The sequence below is a fragment of the Corvus brachyrhynchos genome, unplaced genomic scaffold (assembly GCF_000691975.1).
Source record: "Corvus brachyrhynchos isolate BGI_N302 unplaced genomic scaffold, ASM69197v1 scaffold83, whole genome shotgun sequence".
NCBI lineage: Eukaryota > Metazoa > Chordata > Aves > Passeriformes > Corvidae > Corvus > Corvus brachyrhynchos.
In genome coordinates this window covers 5358637-5369908 of record NW_008238464.1, presented here as the reverse complement: position 1 = coordinate 5369908, position 11272 = coordinate 5358637, and the positions used below count along the sequence as shown (strand labels likewise).

General features: G+C 36.6%; 1 protein-coding gene across 1 annotated transcript in view; it reads right to left on the bottom strand.

Moving 5' to 3' along the window:
- Nucleotides 1–11272, bottom strand: part of GCC2 (GRIP and coiled-coil domain containing 2) — a 28134-nt gene that overhangs the window by 14548 nt on the left and 2314 nt on the right. Inside the window, exons 4-14 of the mRNA XM_017737065.1 lie at nt 10383–10487; nt 7169–9640; nt 6430–6499; nt 5640–5740; nt 5461–5559; nt 3766–3885; nt 2281–2445; nt 1801–1905; nt 1069–1231; nt 417–517; nt 210–287 (exon numbers count right to left, since the gene is read on the bottom strand). Coding sequence (XP_017592554.1) covers nt 210–287; nt 417–517; nt 1069–1231; nt 1801–1905; nt 2281–2445; nt 3766–3885; nt 5461–5559; nt 5640–5740; nt 6430–6499; nt 7169–9640; nt 10383–10487 — 3579 coding nt within the window. The remainder of the gene's footprint in view (nt 1–209; nt 288–416; nt 518–1068; nt 1232–1800; nt 1906–2280; nt 2446–3765; nt 3886–5460; nt 5560–5639; nt 5741–6429; nt 6500–7168; nt 9641–10382; nt 10488–11272) is intronic.

Here is an 11272-nt window from a genome sequence, read left to right as displayed (position 1 = left end):
AGAGGAAAAAGACAGAGTAAAGCCACTTAAAAAAAATCACTGGAAAAAATATTTGGGGAAAGCAGCAAACAGAAAAAACTCATTTAAGAAAAACAACCAGTAACCTAGAAGTAAAAATAGCACCTCTATTCTTCATGTGCCCAGTATAAATCACACCCTTAGTACTTAAATGAGAAAACTTGTACTAACAAAACAGTGAAGTTTCTTGCCTTATAGGCTTCCACTTGCTGTTGACTGGCTTCCAGTTCCCCTTTCAATGAGGCCTGCAACATTAGATGGTCATTTTCCTGCAAGATAAAATTACCTGGATATTAAAAAAAACCCCCAAACCTCAGCAACCTAAAAATTCACCTACCATCTGTTTTTTAAAATTTAGTTTAAAAATAGAATACACAGTCATTAGCATATGGACTTACAGCTTGTTTGGAATCAGCCAGTTCTTTTTTGGTTTTTACCAGGAGTTGTTTTATCTTGGCATTTCTTTCCTCATCCTGTTGCATAGTTGACTGAAGTGACTCTAATGCAGAAAACAACAATTATATGCAAAGGAAACCTCCCCACTTGTATTTCCTTAAAAATGCTGGAAAATATTTAAACAAATTCTAACAGATTCCTTAAGAGCTGCAAACAAGTAGCTTATAGTAACGTTAGCATCCTTTTTCAAAGTTATCCCAAAGATCTTCAAATAAGTGAAATGGTTTTAAGATTTACACTTGAGGATAGGAAGAAATGGAATTTTTAACCACATGGTAATCAATAAAGTTTTATGAGTGTGGTATATAAAACCCTTGTCAGTCACCAAAATTTAGAACTTATGAATAACTTAATCAGGTAAGAAACACAGTATGTCAGGCAGGCAAATTCGCTTTTAAGTGCTGAATTCTGGATTACGTGATACATAACCTAGTAAAGGTTCCTCTAAGACAAAAATTGCTTTCCTGATGCAACTGTTTAGTATTCCCTGCAAAGCTTACTCTCACTCGCTGACTTAAGAAGTTGCTTCTGAATTGTATTTTTTACCACTGCTAACTATACCATTGTGACTCTTGCTGTTTATAGTTTACTCACTTATTTCTTCCTGTAGGGTCTCTTGTTTCTGTTTCTGAATCCCTGTTTCTTGCTCAAGATCTTCTATTCTGCTGTCTTTATCAGTAATCTTCTGATTAAGTTCTTTTACTAGCCTTTCATAATCAGCTATTTCCATATCCATCAGTGTACTCTTTTGAGCATCCTGCAAGGTACACAAAATGAAGTTAGAGCTTACAATTTGTCTTGGCCGCTATGACTTTTGTAATTCTGTAAAAAACTATACTGCTCATCAGACAAAAATTTTGTCTCTATCCATATCCGCAAATACCACCCATCCATTTGGTTTCCATATCCTCAGTAAATAATCTGTTTTCAAACAAGAACCAAAAGCTTTGAAAAACCTGTTGCTAGTTTTATCAGTAGGTGTTTTGTATGTATTAGTTTCTGTCATCTTCAGTCCTTACAACCAAGGCAATTTCTTAACAGTGCACTATACACGTATTCCAGACATCTGAATTCTATTCCTATTTCTACTCATGAAAGGCCACATAACCCAAGCTAAACAAACAAACAAAAAATAAAACCAAAACCAACCCTAAAAGAACATTTCAGCTCTCCAAGCACACAAGCAGGGGTAAAAGCCCTCACATTTTCCCTTCTGCAACCCTCCAGCTTTAAAATCCTCAGACCAGAAAGGAAGGCACTCTACACAGCCAGATGGGCCAAAATCTTTGGTAGTCCATTAAGCACTAACATGGACAGCAACCCTACCTTTCTGGCCAGCTCTAGTTCTTGCATAGTTTTCTGCAGGTGCTTCTTTTCCTTCTGAAGTTGCATCTGAAGCTCCTCCATTTCTCGGAGAGCACCACTATGTTCCTGAAATTCAAATAGTTGTCAATTATGCAGTCCAATTTCAAAACAGATGTCAGCATCTTTTTATACTTAGACACACACACACTTGGGTTGTACAGATAGTTGACTTCTTTTTTAGGAAATCACTGTAAACAGGAGAAAAACCAACAATCCTACAAAGTGGTTTTCACATTCTGTAACTACCCCCAACCTACTTGAATTGACAGCCTTGCAAAGTTCTTTCAATGAACAGACCAAGTTTTCAAAAAGGACAGTCAAGTAACAAGGAGAGAAAGCACAGAACCTGATCTATGAAAACACAGTTTACAAAGGTCTAACAGAAATCACATCCAGTGAAAGCAATGCTTCAACCCATTCACCATCTCTACAAAGTATTACCTTTGTTTTCTGTTCTTTTAGAAGCTTTTCAGCTTCTAGTTCTTTGTCAACCTTTGCCTTGGCTCTTTGTATTTCCAGTATCTGAGTTTCCAGCAGCTTAGTATTATTTTGCAGTGTTTCAACACGAGCCAGGAGGTCTTCATTCGCAGAGTGTAACTGATCATGCTGAAATTAGCACAGTGGAATGATAAAAAACATAAGCTGAATTCATGTGCAATGTTAACAGATAAAATATTTTCTATATTTAAAAAAATTCCCAACATTGATTTCTATCCAAATCCCTAACAAACACCACTCCTACAGATGAGTCTTTTCTAGCTTAATTCTTTTAAATCAGATTAATAAACAGGTGAAATTAAAGCCATTAGCACATTTTGGTTATTTTGTTCAGTTAATTTGCCCAGCTTTCTGTAAAATGGCAAGAATTAAAAGAAATCTGAAAAAAAACCCTCAAAACTTATGCTTTCTGCAAGAATCACCTTCCCCTTGCAACAATACAATACTTCAATACTTATTGCCACACTTCAAATACAGGTGCTGTATTTATAAACAAATGATCATAGTATTAACTCCTAAAAAAGGCTGAACTGCAAGCTTTGACTGAACCACCAAGTCTTCCAACAGCACATAGTAAGAACTCTACTGCATCTGGAATACTTCTGCAGTGACTGTAACAGATTAAATTTTGACATTTTCAGTGATGTATCTTAGTCTTTATTTTGCCTATTAAGAATGCAGTATAAATGAAAGATGTCAATTACCTAACCAGTGTTTTATTTACAAATTCTTTATAACAAACTTGAAAAATGCAATGCCTGCATAATCAGCAGAATATATACCATTATTTCTTATTTCTTCCTATGATATTCACTACTGGCTTGTGTTTGTAAGGAAACAGTGGCCTAGGTGGATCTTTGGTGCGTGGGGCACAGGAGTTTAAATCCTAAATACCAAACTCATTGCAGCTAGCTTTGCAAAAATGTGTCTTACAGCTCCTTAATTACCATCTCAGATCCCTCTGAATGCCACTACAGTACTCTACAATGCATCTTAAACTCTCATCCTTGTGAAAAATGCAAACTCCATAATTCATTTAGTATATTTAAACACTCCGTTGGTTAAACAAAAAATTAAAAAAACCCAAATGCACATTTTGTTTGCAAGTTTGATACTTGCAGCAGAGCCGTAGGTCCAAAATCAAGTCAGAGATGATCTGCTCTTTTCTGTGAGTTGACCTGGGATAAACTAAACTCCTTCTATTGACAAAGCCAGACATTCTAGATATATTTATCCTTCTCACAGCCCAGGTAAGATATCAGATGTTGAAAAGGAACAAACAAACCACTCTGAATTTCAAGTCACTATTCAAAATACACTTAGGTTATGAAACTAGAGTAACAATTACACGATTAAAACTTGCACCCAACAGGCAGAATTAATTTTCATGGTACTTATCAATAGATGAGACCCACATACAGAACTGACCTGCTCGGATGACATCTGTAGCTGTCTTGTGAGGTCATCTACCTGATGTTCAAGATTATTTGCTCTGCCTTTTTCAGAATCCAGCTGTTCTCCTTGCTTGTCGTATTCCATCAAAAGATTCTTAACACATACAAACACAAAGGCATAATTTTTTGCAAGATGTATTGCATAAGCACATTCTACACCTCTGAGGTGTGCTTACCTAATATTTCAGTATAGGAGTTGTCTTACTGCACATCAGAAATACCAGAATGAAATTAAAGCTATGATTCCACTACAGGCTCTGGGAGAAACCCCTTCCAGTTCATGAAATTCTAGAATAATTCAGGTTGGAAGACAGCTCAGTAGGTGTCATCCTACTGCTTAAAGTAGGGTCAGCAGTGAGATGAGCCCAGGTTACTCAGAGTTTTGTCCAATCAGGTCTTTCCAAGGACCTGTCTCCAAGGGTGGAGATGGCTACTCCACTGGACAACCTATTCCAAAGCTCAACCATTCTCATAGCATTAAAATCCAGGTATCCAGTTGGAACCTCTCATTTCAACTGAGGACTACTCTCTTACCTTGCACCCCCATTAACAACCTGGCTCTATTCCCATCATAATGTCTTTGTAGGTACTGGAAGACTCGTATTAGGTTCCTTTGAAGTCTTCTCCAGGCTGAGCAACTTCTCATCGCTTATTCCAGTCTCTTGACCAACCCAGCCATCCCTCCACTGAAATCGCTTCAAGTTATCAATGTCTTTCTTGTATTTGGGGGTAGAAGGAAGGACAAGACTGGATGCAATACTCTCAATGATGCCACAGAATCATTTAGATGGGAAATGACCTTTAAGATGACTGAGTCCAACAGTAAACCCAGCACTGCCAAATCCACCACTAACCCACGTGCTTAAGTGCTGTGTTTACTTTATATACATGTATATAAAGTGCTTGCTGTGTTTACTTATTATACTTTAAATACCACCAGGGATGGTGACTCCGTTGTTCCCCTGTTATAACGCCTGAGCACCCTTCTTGTGAAGAAGTTGTTCCTAACATCCAATCTAAACCTTCCCTGGTGGAACTTAAGGCCATTTCCCTCTGTCCTATCACTTGTTGCTTGGGAGAAAAGACTGATCCCCACCTGGCTACATCCTCCTTTTGGGTGGTTGTAAGAGAGCAATAGAGCCTCCCCCAGTGCCTGCGTTTCTCCAGACTACACAACCCAAGTTCCCTCAGCCTCTCCTCATAAGTCTTATGGGGAACAGCTTTCTCTTTGGGAAGCAATGCTGACTTGTCACCTGCTTCTGCCTTCATGTGCCCAAAGGTGTACTCCAAAAAGACTTGCTCCCAAGGAATTCCAAGTTTGTCTTCATCATTTAAGGATTTTCAAATGGACCTTCAACTTTGAAGAATTCACAGGGATTTATGTTTTGCCTCAGCAACACATTGCTTGGTATGTATGATGCTAGATTCAAAAGGTTTAAAAATAACATTCCAGTAGAAAGGAAGTGCCTCATTTTCTTCTGACAGCAGCTGCACGGTTCCATTAAGAGAACCTTACATTTCTGGATTCTGGTATTCAACTGCACTGACACAAATTTTTTTGCCAAATATAGTTGTGCAAGTAAATAGCAATGTATATCCAGGCTAGGCTTCAAACCTGAAGTATTTTCTGACAGTTTACTGTCTTTTGTGAATGCAGCACTACACCTACCTTATAGCTTTCGGCTCCTTGAATTACATCTTTCACTGATGCAGACAACTGATCTTTTTCTGATCGAACCAACTCCAACTCTTCCTTCAGAGTCTGCATCTTAATAAAAAGAAGTGTGTGTCATTAAAACAAAACCCCTCATGCAGAATCTTCTTCATATTAGGAAGTAGTCAGGGTACCTCTTTTCGGCTGGCATCTAATTCTTTCTTTGCTTTCACAGCAACCACTTTAATTTTATTTAGCTTCTCTCCTTTTTCAGCAGATTCTTTTTCGAGCATCCCTAAAATAAATACATAAGAAAATTAAAAATTCCATCTTTCCATTTCTTCCCAAGAAGTGAAATGAAATGAAATTCAATTAGAACACAAACATCCGCATGATTTTAAAACCAAACAAAATATAAAGCAGGGGGGGATGTTCAAGTGTTTCATTCAGTTAAGCATTTAATTTGAAGCTAAAACATCTAGACACACAGAGAGCTTAGGGGCAATCCTTCCCTGGACAATCTTTCCCTGTTTCAGAAGCTTCCATCACAGTTAAGAGCCATATTCCTGTCTACTTCTACATAAATTTAACAACTCAGAAGCATTTTCCTGCTAATTGTGTTGGGATAACTGCAATAAAGCAACAGTAGTTTTGGCAGTGTTGCTTCCCTTTCCTTCTGGTAGCCTCAAGGATTCTTACTGACAAGTTACCCACATTTAAAAAATAAATATTAAATCCACTACACTGTTTATCGACAGATGTACAGAGGAAGAAAAAGCCTTAAAAAGTATCAAATCATATTCAACTTAAAATTGCTAACATTTAAAATTCCCAAAGGAAGAAATATTGCAGGAAGCTGCATTAATACCTACTTCCCCATCTTCCTCGACTTGTGGAAATACAGGACAATTATGCAAAGAAAGAAAAAGTAACAATCCAAAGAAGCCAAACCATTTATATAAAAAAAAAAAGTGAGAAAGATACCAATTTTTTCTTGAAGCTCTGCTACTGAAGACTGTTGATCAGTTTTCTCAGTCATTGTCTCCATTACATTCTGTATTATAAAAATAGATATAAGAAGCATTACAAAAATTTCTTTGTGGTACCTGTATTTTCCCTAAAAAGCCACCAGAAGTTTTAGCTACAGCTAAAACTGTCTACGTTCTTACTACCAAGAAAGCCTTTATGAGCAACTTCGTATCAGCTTGGTGAAAGTAGTTATGTTGAAAGCAGAACACTCCAACCTTTTAAGAGCTGCTTTCCATCCTGTCAAAGCACAAAAAAAGGGGAGACACCCTCATTCTGGAGCTGTCAGCTTTACATAACCAGCAATTCCCAAGACCTGAAGTTAATGCAGATCAAGCAGTTTTGTTTGAGATGGAACCACAGAAAGTTAGAGGTGAAAGATTATGAGGTCAGTTAGTCCATCTAGTCAATTGATTGCTTTGAGGGATATTGATAGGAAGAGAGGTTCAACTACAAACAACTTTTGTCAAAAAAGCTTTATGATTGGTTTTGTTCCATTTTTTTTTCCTGGGGGAAAGAAGGGAATTTTGAGGTGCTAGAAAACTCAGAAACACGTGCTTTCTAGAAGGGAAACTCACTTTCAGGCCAAGGGAAAAAAAAAAGAAAAAAAAAGAAGAGAGAATTGAAAGTATTTTTTGAACCTTAATTCTGAAGACTTTAGAGGTTTAGTCTTTATACTTCAATAACAAAATATAACCTTTAGAGAACTCAGTTCGTCTTTCACATTTCTAAGCTCAGTTTCCTTTTGTTCCAGAATGAAATTTAAGTCGTCTTGTTTTTCAGATCCTTTTTGCTGTTCTTGTATTTGATTTTCATAAAGAGCAAGTTTTTGACTGATCTCTTCAATATTAGCTAAAAGATCTTGATTTTCAATCCTTGTTTTTTCACTGACATTCCTCAGCTCCTGGATATCATGTTGAAGCGCCTCTTTTTCAGACAACACTCCTTCCAGTTCTTCTCTCAAGAGATTCTTTTCTTTTTCAAAATCCTTAATCAGGGATCTATGTTCTCTATGTTGAGCTGCATTTTCTTCCTCTAATCTCTCAACTTCCTGCTGCAAATGAACTACTTCCTCCTCCTTTTGTAGAGCAAGGCACTGCTCTTCTTTAATTTTTGACAAGCATTCATTTGCAATTTTTATCAAGTTAAGAGAATCATATTCTTCATTAGAATCTGAAATGCTGAACCCCACTTGCTCAAGTAGGTGGTACAGCTGAGTTCTTACATGGGATGTGTGCACTTGTTCATTTTCAAGTAATGTTGCTATATGGTCTTTTTCTGCAGTCATCATTTGTAGTTTCTTTTCTAAGTTTTCAGACAGCTCTTTCAATACTAAACAACCATCTTTTTCAGATGTAGTCTTTCCCAGCTCTTCACTTAATTCACCTTTTTCCTGAATGAGTTTCTTGTTTTCCTCACGAAGAGTGTATACTTCAGATGAAAGCTGCTCTTTATCACGCACAAGACATTCAATCTGTTTTTCTAGTTGCTCTAGCATTTGAGCATTTTCACCCTTTGAAGTTAAAACTTCATTCAGTTTCTCTGTTAATTCCTCTACCTTTTCCTTCAGGTCATTATTGTATTGGTTAGCAACATCTACTTCTTGCTGAAGTTCCTGAATTTTAACTTGTTCTTGCTTGCACCTTTCCTGAAGGGTTTCTCTCTCTTCACCCAAGCATTTCACATCATTTAAAATATCCCTGTTTTGATCAGTAAGAGCAATGATCTTCTCTTCCAGTTCTCTTACAGTAATCTCTTTTTGGTCAATGGAGCTTGTCATTGCGTTATTGTCCTCCTCAAGACTAACAATTTTAGATTTAAGTTCTTCTATCTCTAACTGATTAGATGACAATTTTTCTACTTCTTCCTGTAGGCGATTTACAGTTTCAAGAAGAACATCCTTTTCATTGAAAGCAGCCCGGAGTTTCTGTTGCAGTTGACTGACATCAGAAGCTTGCTGTTGTTTCATTGATTCGAACTCCTGGCTGATCTTTCCAGCAGATTCACCTAGCTCAGCCTGTAGAGTTTCCATTGTTTCTCTCAGGCTGTTGTAACTGGACACAGCTTCTTCTTTCTCCTGAGTTAGCTTTTCAAGTTGTTCTCTAAGTTCCTGCATTTCAAAAATTAATGCCATCTGTTCTTTTTCAGAACCAGATAACAAAGTTTCATTTAGTTCAGAAATTTCTCTCTTGTGTTGATCTCTCAGAGTCTGAATCTCTAATTTGTGCTCTTTTGCAGCAGTTTCATAGTGCTGTCCTGCTCCTTGAAGCTCCAGTTTTAGTTTTTCAATTACACAACAGCAATCTTCTTTAGTAAGCTGCAATTCATTTATCTTAAACTCCAAGTCTTCCCGCTCATGAAAGTACTCATCCTTCATACGATGGATTTCCTCTTCCAGTTTTATCTTGACATTGCTCATGTAAGTTAACTCATCTTTTAATATACTATGTTGAGACTGGAGTTCTTCTAAACTATGTTCCAGGTACCTAACCTTTTCTTCCATTCTTGCTTCTACACAAGGTTCTTCTTGTGTATCTGCAACATCTATCTTGTTTTCTAAATTTTTATTTAAGACTTCTCTCAGCTGCTCCAAGTCATATTCATGCTGGTCAGTATGAGCATGCATTTCATCCTTGGCATTTTTCTCTGCCAAATTGTGCTGTAACTGATTTATTTGATTTTGCTTTTCTTTGTTTTCTTTAGATGATACTTCAATCCGATGCATCAATTCTGACACCTCTTCCTGATGGGCATTTTTTAATTTTTTAAGCTCTTCATTCAGATTTTTTATTTCATTATGGTAACACTGAGAGTTGCTTTTAATAGTTTCTTGCAGATTTGTCACTTCTTTGTTTTTGTCTTCATTCACAGTTTCCAACTGCTTGTTCAGACACAGAATTTGCTCCTCATAAGTAGATTTAATTCTTTGGACATCATCTTGTAATCTTTTAATTTCTTTTTGACTATCACTGTGACATTCAACCTGCTCCACCAGCTCAATTTGTTTCTTCACTTGTTCATCTAATTCCAACTTCAGCTTTTTTAAATCCTCATTGTGCTTGCATTGTGCATTTGCTAATTCACTCTTCAGAGCTTTTATTTCTTCCAGAGAGTCAATACTTGATTGTTCCAGTTGTTTTTGCAATTCTTCTGTTTTAGCCACTGCAGCCTAAACAAACAAGAACATTATTAAATACTGGTAATTTAGCACACAGAATTTCCAAGTGAACTGTTTACAAAAATGAATGAGAAAATGTTTTTTAAAAACTGTTATAGCTTTTAAATATCTAACTGTATTAAGACAAATTCAGAAGACACTGCACAGAGTACAAGAACATTTGCAAAATGAGAAAGGAAAACTAAATCCTAAATCATGTTTACCAGCATAATTTCACAAAACAGTCATGATAGACTTCAGCTTTAGCAACTATTCTGATAATGTATTAAATATCAGATTAGTTTTAGTACAACAAATTCAGGTATCTGGAATATAACAATGCCCATCAATTGCAAGCAATTCAGTCTTCACTTTATTATTAATTGAGATTATTGATATAATATAGGTGCCTTGGCTGACAGGCTCCTTCTTACGAATATCTAAAGGTAAATCTCGTATCTCCCATGGAAAGGCAGAGCTGATGGATTGAAGCCTACGTAGGCTTTAAATGTACACACTGAATTCTTCTCACAGCTGTGGATCTAGACAATGTATGTAAGAATTTTATATTTATTACTATGGACTAGGGGGTACAGAGAAATATGCTTTAATATATAAAGCCTTTAGATTTTTTTAAAAGATAGAACAAAGGTAAGTGAAGAAAAAGATTAAAATTAGATATACAACAAGTAAACCTGGAAAATAAATATAATTCTGAAATATTTCAGTAATGTTCTGTGGCTCATTTCAGTACCTCTGCTTCTTGCTTTATTTGAATATTTTCTTTTTTCAGAGCTATGCACTGCTGCTGACTTTCAGCTTTTTCCAGAAGCACAGCATCCAGCCTTTCTGTGAGAGCCTAATATTAAATGAGAAAGATCATTGAAAGAAGGGTTTCTTAACAATGGAAACAATCATTTCTGCAAAATGTAGGAACTCACATACTGATTATGACCCTTTTTGTCAAATAAACACATCAGTCTGGTTTTAAAAACTGCTTTCAGCCCAAATAAAACTGATATGAAATAAGTAGACTAAAACAATGACTTTGGGTTCTTTTAAAAACTGTACTTGTGATCAGCTAGTTTTTATTATCAGGTGGTGGTGGTGAAGTTCCCTTTCTGTAGAAAAGAAATCTCTACCCAAATTATTCAAAACAATTCTACAGTTGAGAAATTCCTCGTCACTACCAATTTTCACTTTCGTATGCTATGACCCTTACCCTGAGAAAGACAGATCCCAAAAATACTTCTTGTGACATGCAACTTGAATTATGTGTTTTTAATCTCATCAAATGACTGTCAGAACTTTTGTAAATAGCTGAAGTCTTTCTGCAATGGTCACTCCAAAATAAACAAAAACTGGTCTAACCAGCCACACAAGGAAAAGTCTTGGTGGGGACATTCATAGAGTCATAGAATAGTTTGGGTGGGCAGGGACCTTTAAAGGCCATCTAGTCCAACTGCCCTGTAGCAAGCAGGGACATCTTCAACTCCATCAAGTTGCCGACAGCCCTATTCAACCTGATCTTGAATATTTCCAGGGGTGGGGAATCTACCACCTCTCTGAGCAACCTTTTCCAATATTTCACCACCCTCTGTGTAAAAAAACATCTTCCTTACATCTAATCTAAATTGACCAGCT